Genomic DNA, 19499 nt, shown 5'->3' with positions numbered 1-19499 from the left:
ATGCCTCAGAACATTCACTGAAGGATTCTTTACTTAAAGTACAAATTCAATAGTGTTATAATGTCTGTGAAGCATTTCATATCAATATCTCTTCATGCTCAACTCTGAAATGGAAGGATTTCCTCCTGTTGCCATCATTTTTCAGCTTCAGGTGGTCTACACACAATTTTTATCAGAGTAATAATAGCCCTTCCATGAAACCAAACAGTATAAAAGGTTAGGTAGGGCTTTCGTTTCTCAGCATAATCTTGGATTGTCAAATATTTTAAATTTCTTTCCAGTAAATGACTTAGTTTCCTAAATTGTATATCCACTATGTGGTGTTTACATAGAATTTGTTTGGAGCTTCATTTGCCAAGCATGTACCCCAATGTATTAGTGTAGGTTCGTGCACTTCAGAAATTAATGGCCCAAGGTTTGTCCCAATGTCCTCCAGTGCATGTAGGCATGTTAATTGTCCTGATACATCGTGAAACTTTCTCAGATTTCATGGCTCTTGAGTAGGACTCCTCATATGGTTAAAATTAAGTCTTTGCCAGATTGGGGCCTAACCCTTCATAGGTATAGTCCATTGCAGTACTATAGGGTTATTTTTTACATTAAGCCACTTTTCGGAAGCCTAACTTTAGTCACCCATTTTTGAAAATCTTGGCCAATACATAACGTTTAAAAATATTGATACTCTGGCCATGAAGCAGCTATTCTATATGTGGAAAAAACAACTTGTATAAAGAAATTCTCTATCAGAATAAAATGTATGTCAAAATACAATGCCTGTTTTTGATGGAAAGATACAAATGTACTGTTCTGTCAGATGTTCTGTAAGATCTGTTCTTCTCTCATATCGACAAAGCATTCAACTAGCTCTTAAATCCCATGCACTATTGTCCAAAATATTCCAGAACATCCAGGCTTTAAGGAGCTAGTGTTCTCCACCACCCATGGCATTGTGCAGCTTATCTGCCTTCAAATTCTATGGTCACCAACCAGGAGCCTCTAACTTAATTTTATTATTAATGTAAAAATAATAACATTTGAAAAGTCTTTGATTCATTACTGTTAATGTACTTCAGCTTGGTCAAAAAGGAGTTGGTAATTCCCGTTTATAATTAATCTATCTAAATATCAATCTAGCAGAGGAAATTTCCTTCTAGATAGCCTGTCATCCTGTCTTGACCTGACCTTTCATTTGGCTCCACCTTGGAGCTTTGTATCACCTTTTGTGTTCTGAAAACCAGGTGATGATCTGTAGGTGCTCCTAAGAGGCAGACATTTTTTGGAGCCAATAACAGTTTTTGCTCATGCAGAAAGTAATGAAGTGCCTTCAGTAGAGTCAAGGAATAGACCTTTATATCTATTTCCTGATTTCTTTAGGTTTTTTTCCCCCCTGGCCACAATAGTAAGGGTTTTATTTACATTTATAAAGATACTTCTCTGTATAACATTTCAAATCTTCCAAAAATCGTTCTGAGTGAATGGAACTCTATAATGTGTGCTCTCTGAATTAGCATAGAAATCAATATTTATGTAGTGTGACAGACCCAGACCAGTGGGGTACAGGAGTCTGGTAGAGGGCAAATATACTGGTCACTGGATGAGTAGTTTTCTGTTCCCTGAGTGACCAGAGCAGGGGCTGCACTAGAGTAATCAGGAACCTGCTAGAACCAGTTAAGGCAGGCAGGCTAATTAGGACACCTGGAGCCAATTAAGAAGCTGCTAGAATCAATTAAGGCAGGCTAATCAGGGCACCTGGGTTTTAAAAGGAGCTCACTTCAGTTTGTGGTGCGAGTGTGAGGAGCGGGGAGCAAGAGGCGCAAGGAGCTGAGAGTGAGAGGGTGTGCTGCTGGAGGACTGAGGAGCACAAGCGTTATCAAATACCAGGAGGAAGGTCCTGTGGTGAGAATAAGGAAGGTGTTTGGAGGAGGCCATGGGGAAGTAGCCCAGGGAGTTGTAGCTGTCATGCAGCTGTAACAGGACGCACTATAGATGGCTGCAGTCCACAGGGCCCTGGGCTGGAACCCGGAGTAGAAGGCGGGCCCGGGTTCCCCCCAAACCTCCCAATTGACCTGGACTGTGGGTTCTTCCAGAGGGGAAGGTCTCTGGGCTGTTCCCCAACCCACATGGTGAATCTCTGAGGCAAGAAAATCCGCCAATAAGCGCAGGACCCACCACGATAGAGGTGGAACTTTGTCACAGTAGTTACTGTGATGAAGTGTATTTGATCCTTCATGAATTCGGGAGAGCCCTTTCTGGACCAACAGCATCTTTCCCCAGGCAGGTCACTAGAAAACAAACCCAGTTCTATTTTATCTAGATTAATAGATTTAAGATCATAAAGGATCGTTATGCTTATCTACTGTAACCATTTGCATACAAAGACCATCAGATTTCATACATTAATTCTTGCATCACACCCATACCATCTGTCTGACCTGTAGCATATCTTTTAGAAAAATATCCAGTCTTGATTTAAAAATGTTAAGTGATGGAGGATCCACCACATCCCTTGTTAAGTTATTCCAATGCTTAATTACCTCACTGTTAAATTGTGTGCTTTATTTCTAGTCTGAATTTATCTTGCTTCAGTTTCCAGGCATTGGATCTCATTATGCCTTTGTCTGCTAGATTAAAGAGTCCTCTACTGCCAGAAATCTTCTGTAAATTCAGGTACTTACAGACTGTGATAAAGTTACCTCTTAACTTTCTCGTTGATAAGCTAGATAGATTGAGCCTCTTAAGCCTTTCACTGCGAGACATGTTTTCTAGACTTCAAATCATTCTTAAAGTTCTTCTTTGAACTTTTTTTTCCATTTTAAAACATTTTTTAAGTATGGACACCAGAGCTAGACAACAGTATTCCAGTCCTTTCCTCATCAGTGCTGTATACAGAGATAATACCCTCTCCCTACGGTTACCTGATATTTCCTCCTTATATGTCCAAGAACTGTTATCCCTCTTAGCCACAGTATTGTACTGAAAGCTCATGTACAGTTGGTTATCCACCATGATCCCTAATCCTTTTCAGAATACAGCCCCCCAACTCTCCCCAATACTGAAAGTGTGACATATGTTTTTTGTTCCTAGGTATATGACCTTGCATCTAGCTGTATTAAAATGCATATTGTTCAGAGGAACACGGTTTACCAAGTACTCCAGATCATTCTGTAGTAGTGACCTGTCATTATTATTTACTACTCTACCTATTTTTGTGATCTGCAAAATGTATCAGCAATGCTTTTATATTTTCTTCCGGATTATTGGTAAAGATGCTGAATAGCATTGGGGCAAAAACAGATCCCTATCGGACCCCATTAGAAATAGCTCCCTTTGTTATTATGATGATTCTCTGTTTATAATTATTTTTTGAGATCTATCAGTTAGCCAGGTCTTAATACATTTAACATGCATTATACTGGTTTTTGTATAGTGCTGGGTTTTTAATCAGAATGTCGGGTGGTACTAAGTCAAAAGGTTTACGAATGTCTCAGAATATTACATCTACAGAGTTGTTTAGATATTATTATGTCTAAAGCAAACTTGTGATCTCTTCAGAAAAGACATATTTATCTGACAGAACCTATTTTTCATAAAACAATGCTAATTAGTACCAAGCTACCAACCTTTAATTGTTTTTTCTGATTGCATCCCATATCAGTCCTTCCATGATTTTGCCCAGGATTGATGTCAGGCTACCTGCCCTTTTAGTTATCCTGATCATCTTGCTTACCCTTTTAAAAGTACTGGTATATTCGCCTTTTTTCTCTTGAACTTTCCTAGATTCCAAGATTTGTTAAAAATCAATGTCAGTGGTTCAGAATCCTCTTCAGCTAAATCTTTTAAAACTTTCTCTATCGCGTGTGTGTATGGCATCTGCAAAGCAACGTTCTGTAGATGCAGTTGTAGGTCCATAAGCCATCTCAAGGCCTCCTCTGTGTCATTGTCAGATAAACCATTGTCCATTTCACCTTTGAATCCATATTTGGAGCATTGCATTATTAAGTGTTCAATGGTTTGGATGTTCTCGCTGCAGTCGCATGAAAGGTGAATCTTTGATTTTCCACTTGTGTATTAAGTAACTGCATGGTTTGTTCAGATGCGGTTCAGTGAGGTGTTGATTGTAAAGTTTCTGTCATGATGCACATGGTCTGATTCAGCTGCCTATCCACAAGTTGTCTATGGCAGCTTCTTGTCCAAAACTAGTGCACAGTACTGTGCAACTGAGTATACCAGGGTTAAGGCCGATGTTCGTAGCACCAGAGCAGTTGGTGCCCAGCTTGTTCCCGCTAACTTTTGGATAATGTTGGTGCAAGCCTTCGCTTTAGAGGCTACTTTCTTGAGGTGGTCATGAAAGGTCAGTGAGTGGTCAAGAATAACATCGAGATGTGTTGGCTTTGGGTCATAATGCGCAGTTTCACCATAAAACTAGACAGTGCCTTCTGTGATTCTATTTTCAAGGTGGAAAATAGAGACTGCCAATTGCTTGGATTTGGTCTCAGCCACCACTTTTGGAAGTACTCCTCCGTGATCTTAAGGTCAGATGTAAGGGTTACTTCAAATTCTTTAAAGTTATGGAGCCTGAGTTGTGAGTGCCAAATCATCAGCATGCAGAAATTTATGTGCTGTTGTTTCAGGGATATCGCTCTTGTATACATTGTAGAGTATTGGAGCAAGTACAGAGCCTTATGGTAGCCCATTATTGAAAGTGCGTGGCTTGCAGGTTTGACTTCCGAGGTGTACACACATCCTTTGGCTGCTAAGCTGGTGTTCAGCAGCTGGGGAATGTGAACACGGGATCACTTTAGCCAGTTTCAGTAGTAGTCCATCCTTTCAGACAGATGGAAGAAAGCAGTACTGGGTCTTGAGTTTTTGTTGGAATCCAGCCTTGGTGTACGTAGTGAGGCCTAGGACCTGGGCTCAGCAACTTCCGTGCAGTCGGAAACCAGCTTGCTCCTTGTGTAGGCTGGTATCTGCAGCGGGCCCGATTTGGTTCCGACTCATACACTTCATTACTTGTAGGTGGTTCTCAAACAGGAGATTGCCCTATAACTAGAAGGATCATGTGCAGGTTTTCCAGGCCTTAGGATTTCAATGACTTTGGCTTCTCTCCACACGGGGCGGATTTCACTGGTCTCTGGGATATTGGTGACCATCCATTTCAATGTCAGTGGACCCAGGTTATATAGGAACTTGAGATAGATGCCATCTTCTGCTGCTGCTTTTCCCAGATTTGTGGCTACATTGGCTGCATCAATCTCCCTGTTTGTGAATGGTCCAAACCACTGGGATAATGAAGATCGTGTGGACCTCATCTGCTGGAGTTGATGCTGGACTGTCTGCACTACTGTTTGTCCACTGGCTGTTTTGATGTCCACAAAAGTTTAGGAATGATGGCATTATCTTTCACCTGCATCCTAGTGGAATGCAAGGGATTTGTAGCCCCCAGATGTCTCAGTAGATTCCAGGAACATCTGCTTGTGTGTATGAAATTTAGACCTTCTGCTCATTCGGGCCACTGTTTCCATCTTGCTGCATCCAGTGCTGCCAGGAGAGCTTTCCAATTTCTGGGTCTCTACACTCGTCATATTTATGGAAGAGCTCTTGGCTCGCTGCAGTCTAGCAAGGAGTATATGATGACTTGTGTCCCTGGGGGATGTTCTAATCTCCCCCACAAAGAAGGAGCTTAGTAAAATGGTGTGACTGAAAACACACACACGCACACCTGTATTCACACCCTATACACTGCTGTAATAATCTTTATCTTGTGAGGTATCATTTGAAAACTAGTAACTCGCTGGTCAATAATATGGTGAAATTTATGTAGCAACATTATATGTAAAGTTATGAAATCTCCCCATATGATATTAGCACATGTTGAAAACCACACAGCCCTGCCTAAGCAAAAGTTGTTAATTGGGTCTATCTTAAACAAATGAGTGTGTGTTTACCCCAATTTACACACACATAGTAAACAGGATTCTGGAGATAACGGGGAGATGGCAGGAGACAAGCAAATTGACATTTCAGCAAACATGTGAGGGGAGAGAGCATGGAGTGTCCATCACCTGACTCTATGTCACCTACCTCATTGTTGGAAAACTTTGCTTTGAGGGGTAATCTTCAGAAGAATCCACTTGAAAAGTTCACTGAACTGTAAAAGAGAAGAGCAGAAAACCCCAAATTATTTCTTTCACCTAAAAAGACAAAGGCACCAGCACCTTTGGGCCTCCTGGAGAGATCCTGACCAGGGGGAAGGGTCAGTCACCATCTTGCTGGAAAACACTGGGTGAGAACATGCATTTTAAACAAAGCTTTGAATCAAAACTTGCTTGATTAAGTTTTAGACTTTTAGATGCACGTTCTCTCTTATATTTGTTTGTGACGACTTCTAACTTAATCTCTTATACCTGAATTCACTAAAAATACTATTTTCTTGTGTTAATAGACTTTTTTTTTTTAATCTAAAGCAATACAATGCTGAGTTTAAACTGAACTGTTTGATAACTCCAGTTAAAGTAGCAAACTGTTGAATATTGGCTACATACAGGATCAACAAACCTTAATTTCTGAACTGTCCAGAACAGGGCTGGAGAGTGCAGAACACTTGTTTTTGGGAAAATTCGGGACTGGGAATTTGTTGGGGTCACTCTGCAAATAGTAACCAAGGGTGATGGAAGCCGAAGTGTGACTGGTGTGTTACTGACAGGCTGCTGGGTTAAGAGCTGCTGGACCAGGGCTACAGCAATACAGAGGCACTCAGGATATGAACTTCATGCTGGTAGGCTGTTTAAGTGTGGCCCAGGAACTTCAACAGCAAAGCATTGTGGGGTATGTGGTGACACAACCCGTCACTGGTCTGGATTACACCTCGGAATGTGACAAATAGTCAAAAGTCTTCAGCGTTGGGACAGTGTGGAAGTTTGTATTCTCCGCAGTCGTTGTGAAAGTGGCTCAGTCAACTTTTTTGAAGCTCCAGCATGGTGCTGGTTTTAAGTAGAGTACTGGAATTTGAATGCCAATATGGGTCAGTACTGATCTGTGCTGGCTGTTGGGGAAGTTGTCAAGGACAATCCGTGATGCATGTATTGGTGTGCCTGTATCATCTTTAGAGGTGAACCTCAGGCCAGGGCAGTATCCTGTGCCCTATCTTTCAGAATGGAAAGTGCCATGCTGTTTTGCATCAGAAAGGAGGAGTATATCATTAGCTGATGCCCACTGTGTCAGTTCTTCGCCTGAAGTATTGTTTGCTGCCTAGCTCCACTGTGTGTGGTGACAATTAAAGTCCCCCACTAATACAGCAGGGTCCTGTGCGGTTGGCAGAGTTGATTGAGGGCACTTCACACTGGGTGGTTTGTATACATTAATGATGGTAAACTTGACAAGGCGCACAGAGATTGTAGTTGTTTCTTTGTGCACTTTAGGAAGTAGGACCACATATTAGTTGATCTCCTGCTTCATGTATATTGCCAGCCCGTATTTTGGGTGGTAATTGCTGGCTATGAGTTTATAGCCGTTGATTTTGTAGCAACAGGCTTTTTCTTCGTTTGTGGCATAGGTTTCCAGGAGGGCGAGGACGTGGATGGTGGTCGTCTTCAGCATTTTCTCCTGGTAGTCACACTTGGATCATAAGAGGCCTTCAACATTCAATTGGCAGATCTTTACCCCAGATCCAATCTGCCTAGTAAGTTGGCCCTGAAAAGTCTTATTTTGTTGTTCTTTTGACTGGGAGGTTGACCATTAACGTTTGGTCGCTGGTTTGATAACATTAGTGATGGTTTCCCACTTAACAAGGTGGACCGCATGAAAGTGGTCATTAGACCTTCCATCTTTAAAACTCTTTGGTGCTGAGTTGTCCCGTCCTGCAGGTTTAAAAATGTTTATCTTTAGTAGTTCCTCTTTAATATCTAGTTAATCTACTCTTTAGTTACTGTTCGAATTTTAAAATTCCTTTTTATCCTTCTACTGACCTTAGATTTTCATTGGTTTTAGCATTTCATAGTTGTATTTAGCATTTCATGATTCTGCATTTCATAGCTCCTGATGTATAGTCACTGCTGTCAACCTCAACTATCTGCTGCAAGGGTTTATCCAGGACCTAAAGAAGTTGGCTTCTTTGGCTAGCTCCTCTGCTAGTTAACCCTGCAGAAAACCTGTAATCATCTGATCTTCACTGGGAAAGCCCTGGGAGGTCAGTGACCAATCATTCACGCACAGAAGGACTCTAGCGTAGAGAACTGGGAGGATTATTTCTACTACATTTTTAGTTTCTTTTCTTTATTCTATAACCAAAAGCTTGATATCAAAAGGATTGAGGTTGGAGATTTGAGGTTCGCTAAGTGTGACATCCCCCAAGACAAATCCTAAAAAACAAGAATTACCAAGTTGTGGGTCACCTCTTAACCATACCCTAATGCCCACCCAACATGCTTCCAATGACAAAGATACACTGCATAGTTGCAATGAACTTTCTTCTACCTCCAGCTGGTAAGGAAATGCCTTTCAAATAATATATGTATCTCCCTCACTGTATAATGCAGAACCTTAATTACAATGCCATGCTTTCCAACAGTCACATAACACATTCACATTTTGCAAATGTGAATGTGCAAATGTGTCGTCAAATTCACAAGTGCAAATATTTGCTGATGTCTCTGAACTTGTGTGTGCATATTCCATACCTCTACAATAATTACTATTAAAGGCAGTGGCCCTGGAACTTGAGGTAGAGTGGTCCAGGATGGACTTCAGAGGTATTTTTGTTTGTTTGTTTTGTTCTGTTAGCCTAAAATAAATATGATTCCACAATGTGGAAAAATGTGCCATTTTTCTGGGAGTTGTGCTTGGTTGGGAGCGGGGGAGGGAATCAAAAAGTAAGTCAGGGGTCGGCACTGAATATTGAAATTCCCCAAAAATTGTGTATTTAAAGCAGAGGTGGCTAACCTGATCCTGAGAAGGAGCCAGAATTTACCAATGTACATTGCCAAAGAGCCACATCAACTCCCCCGCTCCTAGCGCCTCCCGGCAGCCCCTACTTCCTAGTGTGTCAATGAGCTACAGAATTTTTTTTCTTAACGCATTTTGGGCACTACCAAAGTATAATTAGTAATACAGGTTAATGTTCAATGGGCCAATTGTAAGCCTTGTTGAAATCTTTATGTAGTAAGGGAGCAAATTTATGGCTACTATTTGCTGTTTTTGGCGTAACCTCTGGGTTGTCATGAGAATCATGGCTATGAAAAGGAAAGCAATGAATATTATATCCTTGTATCTGTAAATACTAAAGATATTAACATAGTTTATTAAAGTTTTACAGTTCTCATAATGCATTATGAAGTCCAACATTATTTTGAAAGAAAAATATTTTTTTGTGATGCTGTGTACTTGGTTTAGGTGCCAATATATTTGAGTTCAAACTTCTGTTTTTGTTCAAATCTCACATAGTAAATTCATTTTATTTATCTAGTGCAGATTATGTTCTTACCACTGTAAAAGATACAAAGACTATCCCTGCCCTGAGTAGCTTACAATCTAAAACACTTAGCATAGGTAAAATGCAAGGTAAGACCCAAAGGAGGTGTTGACTTAGAACACTACAAACATGTTAGTTGTTTTACTGTTTTAATAATGTTGGGTTTAAATTGATAAGAACATAAGAATGGCCATAGTGGGGTCAGACCAACGGTCCATTTAGCTCAGTATCCTGTCTTTCAACAGTGGCCAAAACCAGGCGCTTCAAAGGGAATGAACAGAACAGGGCAATTATCGAGTGATTGCCCAGTCATTCACTTCCAGCTTCTCGCAGTCAGAGGCTAGAGATACCCAGAACGTGGGGTTGTGTCCCTGACCATCTTGGCTAATAGCCATTGAAGGACCTCCATAAACTTATCTAATTCTTTTTTGAACCCAGTTATAGTTTTGGCCTTCACAATATCCCCGGAAATGAGTTGCACAAGTTAACTGAGTGCCATGTGACTAAGTACTTCTTCTTGTTTGTTTTAAACCTGTTGCCTATTAATATCATTGAGTGACCCCTGTTTTTTGTGTTTTGTGAAGAAGTAAATAATATTTCCTTATTCACTTTCTTTACACTATTCATGATTTTATAGATCTTTATCACATCCCCCCCTTAGTCGTCTCTTTTCCAAGTTGAAAAGTCCCAGTCTTTTTAATCTCTCCTCATATGGAAGCTGTTCTATTCACTTAATCATTTTTGTCGCCCTTCTTCGTATCTTTTCCAATTCTAATCTCTCTTTTTGAGATGGGGTGACCAGAACTGCATGCAGTATTAAAGATGTGGGCATTCCATGGATTTGTATAGTGGCATTATATTTACTGTTTTATTATCTATCCTTTTTCTAATGGCTGTTAACATTTATTAGCTTTTTTGACTGCTGTTGCACATTGAGCGGATATTTTCAGAGAACTATCCACAATGATGCCAAGATCTGTTTCTTGAGTGGTAATGGTTAGTTTAGATCCCATCATTTTGTATGTATAGTTGGGATGATGTTTTCCAATGTGCTTTACTTTGCATTTATCAACATTGAATTTCATCTGCCATTTTGTTGCCCTATCACCCAGTTTAGTGAGAGCCATTTGTAACTCTTCATAGTCAGCTTTGAACTTATCTTGAGTAATTTTGATTAGTGTTTGTAGGCCAGCTTGGGGCCTTTGGTTGTAAATTCCTGGAATTTATTTGTGGGGTTTTTTTGTGTCTTGTAGAGTGCTGAGCACATGGATGGCTTAACTAGTGCTTAAACTATATCAAATCCCAACTGTAGCAATAATTGTTCCTTGTCAGTTGGAGTGATAGATACTTAAGTCACTTCTGAGAACTGTATATAACTATATATCTTTCCAACATAGTAGAATTATCTGCTGTGTCACTTTTAATAGGTCCTCCTTCCTACAGTGCTACATTTCACACAGCTTGAATACTGATTTAATTCAAGTTAGCGTAAATACAATGACATTCAACTCTTTTACTTTTTAGCTAAATGTCTACTCTCTAAATACAGGAGAACGACAGAAATTTACATGTTTCAGAGTGATAGCCATGTTAGTCTGTATCAGCAAAAACAATGAGGAGTCCTTGTGGCACCTTAGAGACTAATAAATTTATTTGAGCATAAGCTTTCGTGGGCTAAAACCCACTTCATCAGATGCACTTCACCAGATGCATGGAGTGGAGTGTATCTGATGAAGTGGGTTTTAGCCCACGAAAGCTTATGCCCAAATAAATTTATAAATTTACATGTATTGGAAGGCCAATTGTGAGGTACTGAATTTTACAAAGTAGCAAATAAGTAAACAAACAAAATTGGGGCGGGGGGGACGTGCATCACAATATGGACACTTAGAATTTAGTTTCAATTATTTATACTGTTTCTGGGTATGCTAATAAATGCACTGCAGTATATTTTGTAAGGCTTATGAGACCTTAGTACAAAAATTCCTCACTATAGTGTCCTAGTAAATCTTGTTTGAGCAGTGGGGAGAGACTAACAATTTTTTGTGCAAATTAGTCAGTTATTAATGGGGCATTGCAGAGACTTCTTGTCTTTTTCCACTTTTGGCACAACTCACAGGATTTACAGTATTCCTTTATGTCCAGCTCTATACCTGGCCAGTAAAAATTCTTCTGAAGCCGTTCAAATGTCCTTTCTACTCCTAGGCCTGGTTTACACTGAGAGGGGGCGGGTGATCGATCTAAGATACGCAACTTCAGCTATGAGAATAGCATAGCTGAAGTCGACGTATCTTACATCAACTTAGAATCACTTACTTCGCGTCCTCGCGGCGCGGGATCGATGGCCGCCGCTCCCCCGTCGACTCCGCTTCCGCATCTCACCGTGGTGGAGTTCCGGAGTCGACGGCAGAGCAATCAGGAATCAATTTATCGCGTCTACACTAGATGCCATAAATCGATCCCCGATAGATCGATCACTACCCGCCAATCCGGCGGGTAGTGTAGACGTACCCCTAGATGTTCATCGAATGGATAGTCATGGGCTAAATGTAGTAATGCTGACCTGTGCTTTTTGAGTATTATCAGTTGTTTGTAGTGCTCCCTGTGGCCCTTGTTCTTTCCCATTGGGGCTTCCCTAAATATCCTGCCTTCTTTCATAAAAAACCTCCCCCATCATCTTTTGCAGGGGTATTGCTAATGTTCTCTAGGAAAACATCTGTGTCCCGATCCCTAACAAAGGCTCCTTGCCTCTGGATGATTTGGAGGGCTGCTTCAGTAAGAGGAGCTGATACCCCCTCCCTGGCATAAAGACAAATCTCACTCTTTATAATTCTCTACTAATTAAGTTCCCTTTTCTAATAGAAGTTACCTATTGCCTCTGAACAGTTTTCCAGCGTGTCCTATGTCCTAGAGGGGATCTAGTGCTTCATGGACAGCACACCTATGCTGGCCCTCAGTTTCTGGATAGCCTTCACTTCAAGTCCCTTCCCTTTTAACAGGGCTTGTGGATTTTTTGGTTCTGTTTTGGTTTGGTTTTTCCTTTTTCTCAGACTAATTCATGGTTACACAGAGTGGAGGGTTTCTTCTCAGTTTCAGTGTTTTCCCATTAACGTTAGTGGTCCACCATTGTCTCTTTCTGGCTGGACAATGCTCAGTGGTTGGAGCTGGTTCATGTAAATACCTGGCCCGGGAGGTGCCCTCTCTGCCTGATTGTTTCACCATATTGCTGTGAGGTGATGCTCTAGTTGCACTATAGTTACAGTTAAAATTTTCTGCACCTATATACATGCGTGCATCTATAATCATAACTTTATGCAGATCTCCTAATGACCAATAAATTCAGGAGATTACAAGCATTCATAAAAGACCTTACATGACATATATTTAATACACAACCAATTCATTCAATTGCTTATTCTTTGGCGTTCAGACCTCCCGTTTTCCTCTTGGGGTGTCTGGACCATGATTTTCACATCTTATCATAGCTAAATTATCATATGCCATATCCATGCTCAGTAGAACAGAGCTACTTTTGTATATTATCAGCCTGTTTCCTTTTGTCTAGTAATCTCTCAGAGACGTGACCATCTTTATCATCTCATGATTTGTGAATTCACTGTATATTCTCTTGCTGTGCGATATGAATTTTATATTTCTATCCCTAAATCTACTTGGAACTCTCTTGGTGGTGATAATGGCATATTGGGCCTTTATTAAAAAGCATTCCTCACCTCACTCAACTCATAGAAGAACTAGTTAGCAAATATTTTCCCAACAGAGGCATGTTGCTCAGTAAGCTATTGGTTCAGCTCTCTTGATTGCTGCAATTCTTGAAATGGAATTAATCACTGATTTCAAAGGTAGTGCACTGCATGAGCCAGGGTAGCTGTATTTTGAGATTTACCTGTTTATGTAACTATGCATTCCAAATCCTATTTTTATATCTGGAATAAGAAATATTCTCACAGTTAAACTAATAGGAAGAAAGGAAAGACTTGAACCTGCAAGTTGAGGAGTGCTTTGGCTCCATTTTGCTGGCTCAGATGCAGAGTGACGAGCACCTTGCAGAATCAAGCCCTAGATGCAGGATGGAGTGGGCAAGAACAGAAGCAGTGAGACCAATTATATTCATGCATACACATCACTATATGTACCACTTTATAACAGAGTTCTCAATGTCCATGACTAGGCCATGTGTTCATATCTCATGGCAATCCTGAGAACCAGAGAAATTTTCTGTTGAGACTTCACATCTTAAAAGGGGGGAAAACATGTGCAAGTGTTTTCAGTTGCACTGCAGAGCAAAACGGAATTGCTTGTCTCCAGGTCGACAGCCTTAAGGACATCTAATACAGATAGGAAATTAAACTTGAAGACAGTTTAATGGAGGTCAAGGAAAACACATCAAAGGTGACAATTGCAAAACAATATATCTGCTATGAAAGAACTGTCAAATTACGGGAAAACCAGAGCTCACTAAAAATGTGTGAGATCGCAGTACAACTGGTTAATATCAAAAGCAGCAGTTCATTGGCACTCTCATTGCTAACAGAATTGTTGAATATCCCACTTTACATATGAAAGAATTATGGTATTGTGGGCGAGAACAAGTAGGTAAATCAAAGCTAAAGAGAGACTCATCATTTTAATGATGAATCTTTGAGATAATTTTATTAGCAAGAAGAGATCGTAAGGACAAACTTCTATATCAAGGGAATTAGATCTTTGTTTCTGGATTAGAGCTCCATCAAAATACCTCCCAACATTTCAAGAGGCTAAAGTGGCCTAGGTTCTGCCCTGGGTGTTGGTGGTGGGACAGGTGCTGCCCCCAGAGGGTGGGTAGCACTGGGGAGGGGTCAGCTGCTGCCCCAGAAATTGGGTGGCCCTGGGGGGGAGTTGCAGAGTGAACCTTCTTTGCACTCAGCCCACTGCAGCAGCTCCTGTCCCGCAGGGCTGGCTGGGGTTGGCTTCTTACTCTGGGCATTGTGACCTGGCCCCTGGGGCTGCTGAAGATTGGGTAGGCTTTCCTGATAGGGGTGGCCAGACAAAATTTGAGTGAACGGTGCTGTGACCCGATGCCCAGGTTGCAACGCCACCTGCAAAAATCTTTCTGTAACAGTGCTGCAAAGGAATTACTGATTATTTTTTTTAAACAAACACTGGTGAAATGTAAATGTGCATATGGTACCATAATTTTTAAGGATAATAATTAACAATATTTCTGTATTCAAAAGAATTTCCTATATTAAAAAAAATTATAATATGTAAATGTTATTCAGTAAACAAGAATGCTTAGTTAACACATTTCCTACCATTTTCATCTGTTTCAGCCTCAATATTGTATCGTACTTCACTTCAGCTCCTGTTATGTGGAAACACAATAAATATGGTCTTTGTTTTCTTTCTGTGTTTTCCATAATACTGAAGGCTCATTTGAATACCAGAAATAGTGTTTGGGTTCTTAAAGTTTGGGTTCTTAAAGCCATTGGACATCTGTCAGTGCAGAACACCTAGTTCGTATAATTGGGCTTTGCATGCTAGGAAGATAATTACTAAATCAGTTTGTTTAATCCAGAAAAGCATCCAAACTCTGGACTCCCTGGAGCTGGCCTCATTTATAAAACCAGAATAATAAGCATAAGAGGAAATGGTTTCTTAATGCCAACAGCAAATATGAAACTTTTGTAATTGATACACAACACTAATTAAAATATATTAAATCTTTATATACTAATGATCAATGTACCTTATGGCATCCAGTTACTAAAGTGAGAGTCTCAGCTGAATATTCAGTGTAATAAATGAGTATTCTGATTTCATACCCACCAGTAGTTTGAGTCCAGATGTTTTCTTTAAATTGGAAATAATACTGCCAGATCAATTTTTCATTGTACCAATGACCAGTTTTGAGGGTGCTACTGCTGCAACAAGTGTTCACTTTGAATGAGAAGATGGGTATGTAGTTTCCTTTGGCACCTGAGTCTTAAATAAGCATCCAGCAGCTGGAAGTCTCAGGTCCCGCATCCAACAGCCACATGGCAGATATGTATCACTCCTCCAATCAGAATAAAAAGGAACAGCCGCCATAGCAATATTTAAACATTCATGGTGTGAGGGAGAGAAATTTTCTCCTTGGCTCTTAAATTTTGTACATTTCCTTTAGAATGATCCTGTGGACTCTGACAGCTTCTGTTTGTTTTGTCTTGTTGAGTAGTAGTATTTATTATTTGTATTATTGTAGTGCCTAGGACCCCAGCGCTAAATGCTGTACACAAACAACTGAAATACAGTCCATTTCCCAAAGAGCTTACTATCTTGATATGCAGGTTATTTGAACCAATTAGGTTTTCATTTCATATACTTTAAGTGAGGATGTATATGACAAATCTACAGAAAAGCCTTAGGATTATTTTGATCTTCTTAAGCCATTAAGATAAGCATGTGCATAAATCTTTGAAAGCCCTTAATGAGTATTTTATAAATTTATTAATCATTTTTATTTTAAAATTAGTGTTTAGAAAGAGCAATGAAGTTTGCATTTGAAGAGTTCCATCTTTGGTATCAGTTTGCATTGTCCCTAATGGCAGCAGGAAAAGTAAGTCTAATCTTTTCTGTATATAATTCTTTGTATTGGTGGCTAGTAATAATACATCTTATGTAGTGTTTTCCATCTTCAAAGAACTTTGAAAACATTAACTAATCCTCACAGAAGTTCTGTGAATAGTGTACTAGTGAATTTGTGGTCAGCATTGTACAAGGCACAAAAATACAGTTCCTGCCTCAAGAATTTACAATATAGACAGAAGCAATATTAAATATTTGTACTTTGCTGCTATACACATTAAACTAAGCAGTAAAGTGAATGTAAGCTGGTTTATTTTGTTTATTTTAGATAAGTTAGACATTACTCTGGAGAAAAATGCAATAGAGTTTATTTTGTTAACTGCCACTATGATCAATAGAGGTTTGATATTTAGATCCAAGCTCATACGATTCAAACTGATCTTGGAAGACAATCCAATAGACTTCTAAATGTATTTAGTTTGGGACTTCTGTTCACACCATTATTTGTCAAATATTCTTGTCCAGGATGCAAAATCTCATGTACAAGGAAAAATTGAGTTGGAATATGACAACCCTCATCTTATACTTTTGGATACATTTTTTTCCTCTTATGTATGAATTAGTATGGAGAACAAGCCATTTTTGTTACATATTATGAATAGTTAATGTCTCGTGCTTCCACCAAGCCCAGTCTGACTGTGCACATAACTTTACTACAGAGAGAGATAATTTACTGAGAAAATTTTATTTATTTAAAGGACTGTTTTGTGGCTCCCCTATCTTGGAGCCTTTTTTCTTCTGCCCTATCCCCAGTTTAGTTTAGAGTGGCCTCTAAATTACGCTGGGGATAGAAACGGAAGAAAAAAGGTGTCAGGCTGAGGGAGCCATAAAGGGCTGATCTATACTATACCTGTTCAGAAAGGTCCCTTACATGCTGTTAGGCCAAGTGGGCATCACTGGAGTACAGCTTGTTCTGGCTGTATTCGTCCCATCCCTTCACTAATCATGCCTAAGTCTAGGTTTTAGTTACAGGTATTTTTAGTAAAAATCATGGACAGGTCACGGGCAGTAAACAAAAATTCACAGCCTGTGACCTGTCCATGACTTGTACTATATACCCCTGACTAAAACTTGGGTGCTCTGAGGCAGAGGGCGGACTAGGGGTGCTGGGGGTGGGGAGCAGGTCGTGACACATAACCCGGGACCCCCACTGGTATTGAGGAGGGCACCTGGCAGGCCTGGCAGGCTGCCTACCCGGCTCTGCACAGCTCCTAAAGGCAGCCAGCATGTCCTTGCGGCCCCTAGGCGGAGGCGCAGCCAGGGGGCTCCATGCGCTGCCCCTGCCCCAAGCACCCGCTCTGCAGCTCCCATTGGCTGGGAACCGTGGCCAATGGGAGCTGCGGGGGTAGTGCCTGCAGGCAGAGGCGGCGCACCACCGCCTAGGAACATGTTGCCGCTTCCAGGGAGCCCCCCCCCCAAGGTAAGCAGTGCCCAGAGCCGTCACCTCCTCCTGCACCCCAATCCCCTGCCTCAGCCTTAGTCATGCCCCTATTCTGTGGGGGGATCAGAAGTGGAGTGCTATAGACCAAAGGTGAGCCCTTATCTCCGCTGGTAGGGCAGTTTTCTGGTTCTTCTGCACCACTGGAGTGATATGCAGGGCTGGCATTTAATCCAACATGATTGACTATACAGTGTATAAAGTCTTATATATGATCTTACAGATGCTTATGGCGGATTGTTAAAATAAAAATAAATTAATAGTGGTTCCTTCAGCTAGTAAAACAGAAACTAGAAAATGTAACATGGGGGTCTTGCAGTACTGAGATGTTGGGCTTATGCTTTTAGAGTTTCACAGTGAAAAATACATTTTTATACAGGCTGCTCGAGCTGTGAAAGTCTTGAAGGAGTGTATACGTTTGAAACCAGATGATGCTACTATTCCACTCCTTGCCGCAAAGCTATGCATGGGATCTCTTCACTGGGTAAGTTTATATTAGCAGTCAGATCAGCAAGGACTGAGAATTTCAGAATGTGACAAATTCAAGCAGAAATGAGAAAATGGTGCAGTAGCAGGGATATGACTTGTTAAGTTGCTGAAAACATAGTATTACTTGATTGCTAATAGTGGTCCTTGTAAATTGCCCTGCATGGGTGAATCCTGCATGGAGCAGCTTGCTGTATTGGACATGTAGGTTTTAGATTCATTTCCAGTAAATTCATGTTGTTTTTTCTTTGCAGTTTGTAGTCTAACTACTTGACAACGCAGAGTGTAGGAGAAGGAGTGGTATATGAATGTGTAGACAGGCCTGGATCTTACAAGGAGCTCTGCATTAGCAAAGCCAAATCAATGTGTGTGCGTGTGATGCAGAATCAGGGCCTTAGTTTCTGCAGTTGTTTGTGGGGTGTTTCACAGAGAAATAAGTCAGCAGGAAAACATTCTTTTTTTTTAAATTGGAAAATGTGACTGTTAGACAGTAGAGGTTGGCAGGTGGGGTTCAGGGACAGGTATTGCATCTGAAAACAGATTTTAAATCCTTTTTTTGTTTGTTTGTTTGTTTAACAGACTAAATTTCAAGTTCACTTGTATCCTTTCAGTGCTAGTTCCCATTTCACCATAGAAATGGGTGTCTCAGCCTTGTGTAAGAGCTATATTCTTTGTTGTGGAGTTAACAGGAAAACTAAATGTAGGCGGAAAAGGGCGGGGGGTCTTTAAAGGAAGTGGTAATGGTTGACATTATTTGTTAAACTGACCTAATGTATATTGCATCCATGGTCTGTACACTTCTTCCTAATTTTAGACTTACTGTAACATAGATTTTGGCTTGCTTTATATTTATGGTTTTGTGTGTGGAGTTTTCAAAAGCAAAAATCTTACAAAGACTTATGTTCATTTTTTGTAATATTTTCAGTTGGAAGAAGCGGAAAGATTTGCCAAAACGGTTGTTGATGTTGGTGACAAAACATCGGAGTTCAAAGCAAAAGGCTATTTAGCATTGGGACTAACTTACAGCCTGCAAGCCACTGATGGTAAGAAAAGAATACACGCATAGGGTATGTCTACACTGCAGCTGGAGTGTGCTTCCCAGCATGGGTAGACAGATGTGCTAGCTTTGCTCGAGCTAGCACTCTAAAGATAGCAGTTTAGCAAAATAGAGAAGGCAGCAGCTCAGGCTAGCTACCCAAGACAAAACAAACCTGCCGAGACCCCCTTGTTATGAATTCAGACAGTTGGCCACCTATGCTACTCTGGCTACACTGCTAATTTTAGTGCACTAGCTCGAGCAAAGCTATCGTGTGTCTGTCTGCCCATGCTGGAAAGCACGCTCCCACCTGCAGTTTAGACATACTCATAGAGTTAGAAAATACCAGAGTCTCATAATGGAAAAACCTCAAACACACCAGCCTCTAAAAGAAAATGGGGTTGTCAAGGCTGGATCCCCACTTTGAACTTTAGGGTTCAAATGTAGGG

At 40.6% G+C, this 19499-nt stretch overlaps 1 protein-coding gene across 2 annotated transcripts in view; it reads left to right on the top strand.

Moving 5' to 3' along the window:
* Window positions 1-19499, top strand: part of TTC7B (tetratricopeptide repeat domain 7B) — a 301343-nt gene that overhangs the window by 140268 nt on the left and 141576 nt on the right. For both annotated transcript variants that reach the window (XM_024209700.1, XM_024209699.1), the window contains exons 10-12: window positions 15978-16061; window positions 17908-18012; window positions 18940-19057. In XM_024209700.1, the coding sequence (XP_024065468.1) occupies window positions 15978-16061; window positions 17908-18012; window positions 18940-19057 (307 nt within the window). The remainder of the gene's footprint in view (window positions 1-15977; window positions 16062-17907; window positions 18013-18939; window positions 19058-19499) is intronic.

This window comes from Terrapene carolina, unplaced genomic scaffold (assembly GCF_002925995.2).
Source record: "Terrapene carolina triunguis isolate 2854851 unplaced genomic scaffold, T_m_triunguis-2.0 Scaffold96, whole genome shotgun sequence".
NCBI lineage: Eukaryota > Metazoa > Chordata > Testudines > Emydidae > Terrapene > Terrapene triunguis.
The sequence above is the reverse complement of the archived record's forward strand: the minus strand, read 5'-3'. Positions and strand labels throughout refer to the sequence as shown.